The sequence below is a fragment of the Chrysochloris asiatica genome, unplaced genomic scaffold (assembly GCF_000296735.1).
Source record: "Chrysochloris asiatica unplaced genomic scaffold, ChrAsi1.0 scaffold00328, whole genome shotgun sequence".
NCBI classification, from domain to species: domain Eukaryota; kingdom Metazoa; phylum Chordata; class Mammalia; order Afrosoricida; family Chrysochloridae; genus Chrysochloris; species Chrysochloris asiatica.
This window is the reverse complement of record NW_006408846.1, coordinates 2,816,755-2,830,771: the sequence shown is the minus strand read 5'-3', so window position 1 is coordinate 2,830,771 and position 14,017 is coordinate 2,816,755. Positions and strand designations below refer to the sequence as shown.

At 40.7% G+C, this 14,017-nt stretch overlaps 1 protein-coding gene across 1 annotated transcript in view; it reads right to left on the bottom strand.

Moving 5' to 3' along the window:
- Nucleotides 1-2,386: 2,386 nt before the first annotated feature.
- NECAP1 (NECAP endocytosis associated 1) overlaps nt 2,387-14,017 on the bottom strand; it is an 18,306-nt gene continuing 6,675 nt past the window's right edge. Inside the window, exons 2-8 of the mRNA XM_006875464.1 lie at nt 7,108-7,208; nt 6,846-6,950; nt 6,084-6,165; nt 5,137-5,245; nt 4,868-5,051; nt 2,912-3,011; nt 2,387-2,435 (exon numbers count right to left, since the gene is read on the bottom strand). Of these exons, the coding sequence (XP_006875526.1) occupies nt 2,387-2,435; nt 2,912-3,011; nt 4,868-5,051; nt 5,137-5,245; nt 6,084-6,165; nt 6,846-6,950; nt 7,108-7,208 (730 nt within the window). The remainder of the gene's footprint in view (nt 2,436-2,911; nt 3,012-4,867; nt 5,052-5,136; nt 5,246-6,083; nt 6,166-6,845; nt 6,951-7,107; nt 7,209-14,017) is intronic.

Here is a 14,017-nt window from a genome sequence, read left to right as displayed (position 1 = left end):
TTTATAGCCTCGGAAACCCTGTACAGGGTCGCTATGAGTCAGAACCGACTCCATGGCACATAACTACAACAACAACAAAGGCTTACAATACTTCAGCATCAGAGGCAGGAGTACTTGTATAGTTGAGTGAGTATAATTAAGCCAAAAAAGTGATTCTCCACATGCTCCCCACAAAAAACTAAGGCTTAGAATACAATCCTATGATGTTATCGCACAACCTCATCAACTGTAAGAAATTACTTATTTTGTAAGGAAACCACCTAAGTCCGACAGTAGCATGGCACAGGAGAGTGGTGGTGGGAGGATATGTCAAACTCTCGAAAGAGATCAGTTTGTGTTATTTTACAAGATTAACAAAAAACAAACACCCCTGTTATTCTTACCTATTTCCTGTGACCATCACTGAATAAGAACTTCACGATCTTTGCTGGCTTTTAAAGTCTTTGACTCTGACTTAGTTTCTACCTCTTACACTGACCGTCGGCACGTGTGCAATTCTGGGACAAAAGAGATAGCTTAGATCATGAAGATAAGTTGAAGCAAAAAAAATAAATAAATAAACCATATCAAGCAAATAATGAACACAAACAATCTCTCTAATAATTAGGTACTCTTTGGGCTTGGGACCCTGAGCACTGAGATCCAATCTCTTAAAAGCTACTTCCTGAAAAGTAATAATACCTTTTTAATGCTTACTGGCCCATTTATATTGGGTAAACTAAATGTAAAAAGTAATCAAATAAGCAAATTAAAAGATAAGAGACATTACCTTTTTTTCATATTTTTAATTACCATTATTGCACCAATACATCATACACTTTATATATATATATATTTATCTTAAACTTCATTTTCCATTTTCTTCAGTGATTCAAATACGTAATATATTATCATCTTGAAAATACAAACAAAGAAAACATGAAGGAAGATTGAGAAAATAGGCTCCCAGAAGTCAGTCACTAGTGATTCCATAGAATTTCATTTTAGTGTTTTCTATTGGAATTTAAAACTGTCCGGCCATGGCTCTGTAAGAATAGAGCTGCCTGGAAGGGGAAGCCATGAAAAAATCGTGGACCCAAAGTTAGAAAAGACATAAAGGAATCCAGGGAAGAGACTAGACTTTGAAACTAGTTAGAACTCCCTTTCATCAGAGTGTGCATCATTGTATCTTCCCATTTCATCCTCAAAGTTGTCCCTTAATAAACTAAATAGAGAGTGCTCATTCATCTGAGAAGGGGAACTCTCTTCACAGCACTGTATAAGGAACGGTGGTGCACAGGGAGGGCAACTTGCTTCTACAATATCCTGGGAGATGAGTATCATAGCTAAAGCTGTGACTCTCCAGCCCCATTCAAAAATGGCAATATACATACAGTAGCAGCATTCTACTACAGAGCTAGATGGACTGAAAAAGAAATGTTTATGGAAAAGGCTCAGACATCCAGGCAGCAAGGCAATGTGAGTATTAAACAAGAGTTAAGTGCCTTCAACCTCTCTGCTCTACAGATGACGTTAAAAACTTGAAACTCTTCAACGTTAGAACAAATAATGGGGAAATACAAAGTAAAGCTGTGCTTCATTCATAAGCAGCAACTACAGAGAGCTGCAAGAAAACAAACACTTCTCTAGCACACAACTGGGAGAGCACAGCCCCTTGAACTTCCTTCATCCAAGGGACACCCACTAGTCAAAGATGTTGCACTATTCAACAAATGGAAAAGAATCATGTAGGTGCTACCAACACAACCCTCTTATTGTACGAAGAGCCATGTAAACACACAAGAGGGTGATACAGCTGCACCCAGCAGTGGATGTTTGTCGAATAGGATAAGCCTGTAGGATATTTAGCAGAGACCCAGGAAACAAGTCTTTCTCCAAATTAAATTCTTAATTTGTAAACACGAAGGTCAGGCTGTCCATTTTTTAGTGTCTTGAGTTAAAAGTTAATGGAGAAGGACATTTCAAGGTTTTTGTTTCCCCTAAAACTGCTAAACAGGGATTCATAAAGAAGTACTCAAGGGTCATGAGATGATTCAGTTAAAGAAATTAAAAAATGGAGACAAATTTTGCAACTGTTAGAGGTCACTCCATCTCAAATAGACCCTGACCTTTTGAGTTCTGTATAGTCAACCACGGTATGGTAAGAACCACTACTCCCTTCACTTAACAGTGAGAAGGAGATGGCAGATACTCTCTTGACTGTACAGTAGGTGTCAACAAAGGGGAGTGACATGAACCAGCTTAAATACAATGGGAGAGCTATGAAAAAGATTGTCCAGGAATTCGGTTCTAGGGAAGCAAGGCTTTTCTAGCTTCCCTCATGGATTGGTGCCCTCAATGACATTTTTGTTCTTCACGTCTGTCCTTTATGTCCTGCCAGTGCCATTCAGAACTGGACCCAGTTGGAAGGTTGTGGTGCCTGGTTTGAAACAGAGCTGCAAGACAAGAGAACAGTGCGAAAGGAAAAGGCAAAATATTAGCATAACTACTCCATTCTTTACTTAATGCTGTTGTTGTTGCTGTGGTTAAGTGCCATTGAGGCAATTTCATCTCATAGCAACTCTGTACAGAATTTTCAAAGAGCTGCTGATGGGTTTTGAACAGCTGACCTTGTGATTAGCAGTCTACTGCCTACCCTACAATGCCATACCAGGACTCCTCTTTACTTAACAGTTTCTAAGAAATCACTGCTCAAAATTCACAGGAATTCTACTTACCAAGGTCTGAAATCTCCCATTCATCCCTCATTCTACAGCTTTGTCCCACCATCCCTAGAACTCCTATAGTCCCTTCCCTAACTACTACTAACAACTGTGCATGACCTGCTTTCACAGATCAGAGATTTCCTTGGACTGTGGACATACCATCTATCCCCTAACTGACAGCTTGTTGGTTTCACTATTCCTATTACCTGGATGCAGTGCTAAAGTCTCCCCACAAGTCATTGTTTGCAGAAACTGGAGCTGGTGCTGACGTGACAGGAGCAGGAGAATCCAAATCTAAAAGGATATCTGAACACAAGACAGGAGAGAAATACATAATTCTTGAAAGTGAAAATTTACGCTCACACAAAAACCTGTATTGGCAAATGTTCAAACATAATATCCCAAAATTAAAAACGATACACATGTCCTTCACTGGGTGAATAGCTAAACACATTAGCATACATCCATACTATGGAATCCTACACAGCATAAAAAGGGACAACTACTGACAGACTGATAGACCCAACAACCTGAATAAACCTCAAGAGAATTATGCTGAGTAGAAAAAGATAATCTCAAAAAGGTACATACTATATGAAGTCATTTGTGTAACTTTTTAAAGAGAAAATGTAACTGAGATGGAAAGCAGTTTAGTGACTTCCATGGGTGATAAGGAGAAGGGGGATCAGAGTGGAGGGAGACATGAGGGATCCCTGTGATGATGGGACTGTCCTACATCCTGTCAGCTGCTGTGACTCTATGAACTTACACATGATAAAACTGCAGAGAGCGAAATATGAACACACACACATAGAATAACCACATGGAAAACTGGTGAAATCTAAGCTAGATCAGTGAGTTCTATCAGTGTCAGGTTCCTGCTTGTGACATTCCACCACAGTGCTGCAAGATAGTACCGTTTAGGGGAACTGAGGGAAGGGTACTTGGGATCCCTTTGTATTATTTCTTACAACTGCATGTGAATCTCAAAATAAACATTTATCTCAAAATAAAAACTTTAAATAAATCGTAAGTGAAAAGGCCTTAGACATCTAGTCTCTCCCAAGTGCTTTTTGGCAATACTTACCAAAAGAAGTAGGTTACAGCCATTTTTAACCTCAAAAATTCCAGAAAGATGTTTCAATTTTGTAGCACTGCAGGATAAGCAGTGGACTGCTAACCACACAATTGGTGGTTCAAACCCACCTGCCGCTCCTTGGAAGCCCTATATAGGGTCGCTATGAGTCAGAACCAACTTGATGGCACTTAACAACAACAATTCTATGAAAGATCATCACTGTCCATATACTGAGTTAAACCCCCCAGATTTCCAGATCTGGTTCTTAATTTTAGGAAACTTCCCATTCCTTTCTGAATCCTAATGTTCTTATGTTTTAAATGATAAGACATAACTACCACACATCCATTCTTTTCCCCACATCATAGTGAGAAAGAATTAAAGTTGTAGTCACAAACCTAGATGTCTGCTCCTTTTCTCCCAATTGCCCTTGTGAAGAAATGGAAAGGATTAAGCAGAGACACTTAATGAACGGCTACTATATTCCAAGTACTATGCTAACCCAATGCCATCTAGTCAATTTCGACTCATAGACACCCTATGTGGGGTTTCCAAGGCTGTCAATCTTTATGGGAGCAGAAAGCTTCCTCAGAGCTGCTAGTGGATTCGAATTGCTGACCTTGCAATTAGCAGCCCAGCACAAAACCCGCTACACCCAGGACTCTAGGTGTTGACAAATCTTTTAACCATAATCCTGAGGTGGTTGTACATCTCCAATTTACAGATAAGGAAATTGAGTAAAATTCAAAGAACTTAACGAATGTTACCAAGTTTATTCAGATATATGAAGTCATAACCAATAGGAATAAAGGTCCATCTGATTCACAGGGCTGCTAGCAATGAAGAAGTCTTTTCAATACCACCCATTCTCTGCCAAAGCACTTACCAGATGGCATGACTCTCAGTTCATCAGAGCACCTCTGACCCTGTGCCAGAGGCCATCACTATCACTTTGTCAGTGCTAGTATCTCTGACTCAGACTTGAAGTATAAAAAATCTTAATCTTCCCCTTGGCAAACAGGTGTTTCTCAATTACAACGTAAGATAATGATATTCCAAAGTTAGAAGTACTAGACAGATTTACCTGCATCACTGCCTCCGTGGTTAGACTTTGGAATGGGTGGTGGGGTGACATGATTACTGATGGCAACTGAGGAGGATGGTGGAGGAATGGTGACTTTGCCTCCAGGTGGAGGTGGGAGTAAGCTTAGGCCCCCAGGCCCTGAAGTCCTGGGCTTAGAAGCACCTCCTTTCTTGGTTGTAATGTTCTATTAAAACAAGAAAGAAAAAGAAAATCATGGGCTTCTAGAAACACAAGAAAATAGACTAAAAAAGAAAAGAAAACACACTCACCCCAATACTTAGTTTGATAGTCTGTCCTTCCTTAAAACCCAGATCCAACTTTGGACGAGTGTCCATTTCCTGAGACTCTTTGGAAATCTCGGATTCCTGCTTTACCCACCTTGAGGAAAACAGTAAATGATCTCAGTTTGGATTTCCCTGAAAGCAGAGCCTGATGCACAAATCTTGCTGGAATTAGATAATGAGAGGGGGCCCTAGAGAACTGAGTGAGAAGACTATGAAGAATGAAGAAAGAGAGCAACTGGGCACAATCCCACCAAGGACTCTCTGAGCAGCCACACAGAATACCAATTAGACCTGTCCCTCCCAAAGGAAGGCATCCCCCCCGCCCAGTTCGCATCCCCCAGGGCTACTCCTGGGTATGTTCACTCTCAGACTATCCAGGTTGTGCCCCTGGACTGAGGGAGTGGCCTTCCATAGCCTCAGGGAGTCCTGAAGCAGAAGGGTAGATACGCCTGCCCACAAGGAGGGAAGCTGACTGACAGAGTGCATGGCACTGTCCACCATATGTCCACCACAGCTGGACAAAGGCCAGTGGGCTGAAAGATGGGGTAATAGGCACAAAACGTTATCAGCTACAAAAGGTAACAAAATTGGCAAAGAACTTCCAACATGTCTCACATACAGCCCTGTTGTTACTGTCTGCCTCCTTCTACCACATAAAATCAAGGGCAAATTTCTTAGAAGCATAAACAAAGGCATTCTTTCAAACCATTATACAAGGGATCTTGAACATATTTCAAGGTATTAGGGAGCAAAACTCAGAGTAGAGAGAAAGATAATGTAAGGAAATAAAAATGAACAGGGAGATCTAGATTTACAATTAATTAATTTACCAATTAAAGAAATCAGGAGGTAAAAGAAATAGTGCGTATTCATCTGAGAAGGAGCCTTCCCATAACCCTTCAATTTGGTAAGTAAAAACAAGCTTCACTCACTTGAAGTGATCTTGCAAGGAGACATTAAAGTCAAAAGCATCACCTCGATCTGTGAAGCCAATGCCAATGAAAGCACTACGCCCTGTAAAAAGATGAGAATGCTCAAACAGGAAGTGGTCCCCTAAGACAAACTCTTCCAATGAAAGCATAATAGTTACCCTTACTAGATACAATCGGTGAGTTTGAAACACTTTCTCACAGATCATCAGTTAACAAACTACAGCCAACAGGCCAAATCTGCCATAGCTTGATCTTGTAAGTAAAGTTTTATTGGAACACAGCCACACAAATTTGTTTACATATTACCTATGGCTGCTTTTGTTCTACAATAGCAGAGGCTATTCAGCCTGCAAGCTTAAAATATCTACTGTCTGGCCGTCTAAAGAAAACGTCTGCTGGCTTCTATTACAGACAATGGAGAAAAGGTTAGAAACTATTGTCATAGAGATCGATGATAAAGACAGTCCCACACACAAAACAACATAAACACTGAAGGGAAAAAATGTGTCAATATTTTTACTAGATATGCACTTTAATTTCATTACATCTACCTACTAATCTAATTGCTACATGTCATAAACTTGTATTTTTATCTAATAACATGCTAATCCTTCTTTTTTAGAAACTACAATAACTTTGAAGAAAGGAAAGAGAACCTTAAGTAAATTGAAGTAAGATAAATGCAATAGAGACACACTTTCACTAACAGTGCATTGAATTGTTTTTCTAACGTCATCCAGTTTGAAATTCCAAATCCCTTACCTGTGCCATCCTGGATCCGAATTACAAAGTACCGGCTGGAATCTGTTACTGTCTCCACAGCAATGCCAGGATATTGTTCTACTGGTGCCTGAGCAAAGAGCTCCCCTGACAGAAAAGAAAAAGGCTTTTTTGAGCAAAGAAAGCAAAAATCTAGACCTCCAATTCAAAAGTATCGCCATTCCAATCCCCAGTATGAAAGGCACTATAAAAGTATACCAAAACCATTATCCTTAATATATCTCCAGGGTCACCTGCAGATTACCTGAAACTTTATCCTCAAGTTTGATATAGGCAATCTTCCCTTTTGAAGTGATTCGCAGGCGACCAGTCCAATCAGGCTGGTCTAATTTCCAGTCAGATGCCCTAGGATAGGAAAACAGAAAGCCTCAGATTCACGTCATTAATATACTAAAGCCCACTCAGTTTAAGGGGGCCCCAAAGAGTTTGTGGAAAATGGAATTAAAAGATAATGGAATTCTTCCACAAACTTTTGAAGCCCTCTTGTATATCTTTTTTCCTTTCCTAAATTGCCTATTTGTTTTTAAGTCAATGAAAGAATCAGCAAGAACAACGAACGATGGCCTCTGATGGCCTCTACATGCTGCGGTTGTTGCTAAATACAATGGAGTCACTTCTGACTCACAGTGACCCTGTGCAGGGTTTCCGAGGAATGGCTGGTGGGTTTGAACTACCAAACTTGTGGTTAGCAGTCCAGTGCTTATCCTACAGCGCCACACCAGGACTCCTGCCTCTATACAGATGCCTTATATCACACATGGTCCAAAACAAGTTTAACTTATTCTGGTGAAAGACTTCTGGCATAAGATGGCGGAGGAGGCAGACAAACTAAGCTGACCCTCTGTAACAAAGACATGGGAGATGAACTGAAACAGACACAGATGATGATCTTGGAACTCTAAACCTCAGAGGATATGACAAAGAGGTAGACTGAGTGCCTTACTGGAGGAGAAAGCTAAACAGGAACAGCGAGAGAGAAGAAAAATAAGTAGGCGATCAGTTGGTATGGAGCAGCACAGCCATCTTGGGTTTTTGTGAGTGATTAGTGATACAGGAGACCAGAGGGCACATGCCATAGGTAAAGCGGTGCAGTTCTTTGTTCCATGCACACCCGGTAGTTGGAGTCATGGTCAGTCCCTGCCCTCTCCAACCCAGTGGCCAGCAGCAGCCCTTCCTGTGCTGTGCAGCCTCTACTCTGACTGGGATCTGGTGCTAGGAGTGCTACCACAGCTCCTGAACCTCCCCCAAATTACATGACACTAATAGTGAACAGAGAATTGCATCTCGCTTCCAATCTGTATCACATCTACCAGGAAAGAGGTGGTGAGTACCTGAGAAAACAACAACATACAATCATCAATTAAATAAATATAAATACAAAGACACCAAACAGACAATTTTAGCTTACACTAAGAAACAAGACAAAATGCTTCAGACAAGTGACCAAAGTAGAGTCAGAAAATATACTATCAGTACTGGTATCAGAACTACTTAATAAGGAATGTAGAAGAATGATGTTTAGGTACCTTCAACAGATTGAAAGATTTAGAAAACTAAGGACAACACAGAAAAAAACTTAGAAGAATTCAGAACAACACTGCAAGAATAAACTGACGAAAGAAATGAAAAATTGGGAACTATGCAGAAACAGTAAGCCAGAAGAATAATACTATGAATTCAAAAATACACAGTACATTGAAAGGGCTAAGAAATAGAATTAAATAAATGGAAGGCCGAATTACTGAGCTTGAAGACAATTTTCTCAATATTCACCTACTAGAGGAGCTCTGGTAGCGTAGTGGTTACGAATCGGGCTGCGAACCTTAAGGTCAGCGGTTCGAAACTACCAGCCGCTCCGCGGGAGAAAGATGAGGCTTTCTACTCCCGTAAAGATTTACACCCTCAGAAACCCTGTACAGGGTCGCTATGGGTCGGACCCGACTCGATGGCACTTAACAACAACAACAAGAGGTGAATATGATCAAGAGCCAATGATCCTGAAGAAAGAAGTGGCATATGATCAAGAGCCAATGATCATGAAGGAAGAAGTCCAAGGTACACTAAAGACATTGGCAAAACCAGGAATAGATAGAATACAAACTGAAATCTTTCAACAAACTGATACAGCACTGGAGGTACTCACTTACCTCTGCCAAGAAATCTGGAAGACAACTATCTGACCAACTGACTAGAAGAGATCCATATTTGTGCCCATTCCAAAGAAAGGTGACCCAATGGAATGTGGAAATCATCAGGCAATTTCACTAATATCCCATGCAAGCTAAATTTTACTAAAGGTAACTGAAAAACAGCTGCAATCATACATTGACAGAGAACTTCCAGAGGTTCAAGCTGGATTCAGAAAAGACATAGAACGAGGGATAGCATTGCTGACTGATCATGGCTGAAAGCAGAGAATACGAGAAGAAAGCTTACTTGTGCTGTACTGACTACACAAAGGTTTCGATTATGTGGATTACAACAAACTATTGACAACATTGCAAAGTATGAGTATTCCAGAACAATTAATTGTGCTCATGAGGAAACTGTACACAGACCAAAAAGGAGGCAGCTGTTTGAACAGAACACAGGAACACTAAATGGTTTAAAATTAGGAAAGGTGTGTTCTTTCACCATACTTATTCAATCTGTATGCTGGGCAAAAAACCGAGAAGCTGGATTATATGAAGAAAAATATGGCATCAGGATTGGAGGAAGACTCATTAACAACCTGCGATGTGCAGACAATACAACCTTGCTTGCTGCAAGCGAAGAGGGCTTAAAATACTTACTGATGAAGATAAAAGACCACAGTCTTTGGTATGTATTGCATCTCAGTGTAAAGAAAACAAAAATCCTCACCACTGGACCAATAAACAACATCCATATGAATGGAGAAATTACTGAAGTTGTCAAAGACTTCACTTTGCTGGGATCAACCATGAACACTCATAGAAGCAGCAGTCAAGAAATTAAGTAACATTGCATTAGGCAAATCTGCTGCACAAGACCTATTTAAAGTGTTGAAGAGGAAAGATGTCAGTTTGAGGACTAAGCCATGGTATTTTCAATAACCTCATATGCATGTGAAAGTTGGACAATGAATAAAGAAGACCATAAAAGAACTGATGCATTTGAGTTATGGTGTTGGAGAAGAAGAATAAAAGTACCATGCACTACCAAAACAACAAACAGATCTATGCTGGAAGAAGTACAGCCAATGTGCTCCTTGGAAGCCAGGACAACCAAACTTCATCTCTCATACGTTGGACATATTATCAGGAGGGACCAGTTACTGAAGAAGGATATCATGTTTGGTAAAGTGGAGGGTCAGAAAAAAAGAGGAAAACTTCCAACGAGATGAATGGGCACAGTGACAGAAGCAATGGGCTCAGGTGTAGCAACGATTGTGAGGTTGGCCCAGGACTGGGCAGTGTGTTTTGTTCTGTTGTGCAAGGGTCACTATGAGTTGGTACCAACTGGATAGCACCTAACAATAACAGAGGAACAATCATATAAAAGAATTTAAAAATTGAAGAAAGCTAAGATTAAGATCAAGAGGAATAACTTAAGTGTGACTGGAATTTCAGAATAGGAAGAAACCAAAAAAAAAAAAAAAATCGAGAAAATTGTCCAAGAAATGTTAGAAGAAGACTTCTGGGACAGCTTGGGAAAATGAAGTTACCTACAAAGGACTTATTTCTCAGCAGAAACTATGCAGGCAAGATGACAATGGAATGGCATATATAAAACTCTGAAAGAGAAAAATTGTCAACCAAAACTCATATACCCAGCGAAACTGTCCATCAAATATGACAGCAAAACCAGGGCACTTCAAGATAAACAGAAATTAAAAGAATTTGTAAAAAACAAAATCAACCTTGCTTACAAAAAATACTAAAGGGTGGTCTTTGGACAGAGACCCAACAACAGCAGACAATAACCTGAGATAAGCATACAAGACAATATCACCCAGAACTCTACCCAGATATGTAAGTATCCAAAGCAAAACAAACCTACAAGGCTGAAAATAGAGAACCAGAAATACCAGTTTGTATCAACAGCAGCAACAAAAAAGAAAAAAAATTAATCAATTAAATTTTAAAAAGGTAATACTGTAGTTACAGAACTTCCAAATGAAGAGGAAATCAAATAGATTTCAAGAAAAAAATAAACCTAACAACAATCCTAAAACTAAACCAAACTTACTCCTAGCCCTAGTCCAACTCTTACCCCTAACATTTACCTAGTCCTATTGAACTTCAAGGTCGGCGGTTCAAGCTCACCAGCTGCTCCTTGGAAATCCTCTACAGGGTCGCTATGGGTTGGAATCGACTCGACGGCACTTAACAACAACAACAATAATGGGCAAGCCCTGGTGTGGCGCTGTGTGTTAAAGCGCCAGACTGCAAAGCTGTTTGAACTGCAAGGTTGGTTATTCAAGCTCACCAGCCGCTCCTTGGAAACCCTATCCATGGTCGCTATGGGTCAGAATTGAATCGACTTGGTGACACTTAACAACAACAACTATAATGGAGTCCTGGTGTGGTGCTGTGGGTTAATGCGCCAGGACTGCAATGCCATTTGAACTGCAAGGTCGGTGGTTCAAGCTTACCAGCTGCTCCTCAGAAACCTTATAAAGGGTCACTATGGGTCAGAGCCGACTCAACAGCACTTAACAACAACAACAACAACTATAATGGAGTCCTGGTGTGGTCCTGTAGGATAAGCAATGGACTGCAAGATTGGTTTAAACTGCAAGGTCAATGGTTCAAACCCATAGCCACTCACTGGAAACCCTTTACAGGGTCACTATGAGTTGGAACCAACTTTACAGCACATAACATCATCAACAGTCATGAAAGCAGTAGTAAAGAAATCAAATGACATATTGTATTAAGCAAATCTGCTGCATAAAACCTCTTTAAAGTGTCCAATAGCACAAATGTCAGTTTGAGGACTAAACTGTGCCTGACTGAAGCCATGGTATTTTCAACAGCTTCATATACATGTGAAAGATGGGCACTGAATAAGGAAGATCATAGTAGAATTGATGCATTTGAGTTACGGTGTTGGAGAAGATTATTAAAAATACCATGGACTGCTAAAAGAACAAACGGTGTTGGAAGTACAGCCAGAATGTTCCTTCGAAGTCAGGATGGCAAGACTTTGTGTCTCATACTTCAGGCACATATCAAAAGGAACCAGTCCCTGGAGAAAGATATCATGCTTGGTAAAGTGGAAGGTCCGTGACACAGAGAAGACCTGCAATGACATAGACTGGCATAGTGGCAGCAGCAATGGGCTCAAGTTTAATGACTGTGGACCAGGCAGTGTTTCATTTTGTTGAGCATAACATTGCTATGAGTCGGAACCAACTCAATAGCACCTAACAACAACAATTATAACCCTAACACTAAAAGAAGTCCGTCCTAGGCCTCTCCTTTATTGTTGTTAAGTGTCATAGGGTTTCTGAGGAGCAGCTGGTGAGTCTGAGCTGCAGACCTTGTGGTTCAAATCGACCCTGCAGTCCAGTGCATTATCCCGCAGTGTAACACCAGGACTCCAAGCCTATCCTAGACCTAGCCATAGTCCTAACCCTAACTCTTTACTCCTAACCACACCCAAATAAAGGAGTCTGGAGTCCAAGAAGTATCAACAAAAACATGTAACAATTAATCAAAATATAAACATTTCTTATAATGATGCTGAAGTCCTGGTGTGGCAATGTGGGTTAATGTGCTAGACTGCAAGATCAGTTTGAACTGCAGTGTCAGTGGTTCAGGCTCACCAGCCGCTCCTCAGAAACCCTATACAAGATCGCTCTGAGTCAGAACCGACTCAATGGCACTTAACAACAATAACAACAACAACAATAATGATGCTATCTCCATACTGTTGATGATGGTATGTAATATACAACAACAACAAATATTAAAAGAACAGAAGTGACATAGTTAGGGATTTGGAGAGGCTTCTGTTATCCTGGATGTTCCAGTTAGTAGATTTGGGTGTTACTGATCAGTAAAGTATTATTATATGGAATATCATCTACAGTATGGTTCCAACTCACAGACCCTGGATAGGGCTTCCAAGGAGCAGTTGGTGGGTCTGAAGTATCGACTTTGTGGTTCCCAGTCCAGTGCTGATCCTATAGCACCACACCAGGAGTCCCAATGACCTGGGAATCAGCTCCCATAAAGATTGCGACATAGTTAAGTGCTGCCAAGTTGGTTCTGAGACATAGCAACCCTGTATAGGGTTTCCTAGTAGTGGCTGGTGGGTTTGAACCGCCAACTTTGCAGTTAGAAGTCCAGTGCTTATCCTACAGCGCCACACCAGGACTCCTTTAATATTTACAAAGTGTATGTCACAGGTACTGCTCTAGGTGCTTGGGGTATAACAGTGAGCAAAACAAAGACTCCTGCCCTCATGAGGCTTACATGTTAATAGATGAGAGGGAACAAAGAAAGAAACCTAATCCATAAGTAAAATATGTAATACTGTATTACAAGGGAACTACTAAGGTTAATTTAAAAAAAAAAAAAAAAAAAAGGCGAGGCAGATAAGGGGAAATTGGGAGGTCAGTGGGAGAGTGAATAGGTTGTAGCACTTGAGAGAGTAGTCAGATAGGACTCATTAAGGTGAAATGCTAGCAAAACCATAAGGGAGAAAGTTACCTATGCAGCTATTTAGGGGAAGAGCATTCTAACGCAGGGAACAGACAGCACACAGGTGCTAACGGTATGTCTGAGGGACAAAAGGGCCTCTAGATAGATTACCAGGCCTTCTCCCAGTCTTAGTCTCAAAGCTCCCTGGAACCTGTCCACCATGGTGACCCTGCTGGGATTGGAAATACCAGTAGCATAGCTTCCAGCATCACAGGAACATGCAAGCCACCACAGTACAAACAACTGACAGAGGCGTGGTCAATGACACAGTGACTGCAACAATGGGCTCAATCAGAGCAATGATTCTGAAGCTAGCACAGGACTGGACAGTGCTTAGTTCTGGTGTACATCGAGTCACTATAAGTTGGAACCGACTCAATGGCACCTAACATAACCAACAAAGGTCCTGTAGGCCACTGTAAGAATGTTAACATTTACTCCAAATGGAAAAGGGCTTATTACAAGGTTTTTAGTAGAGACATG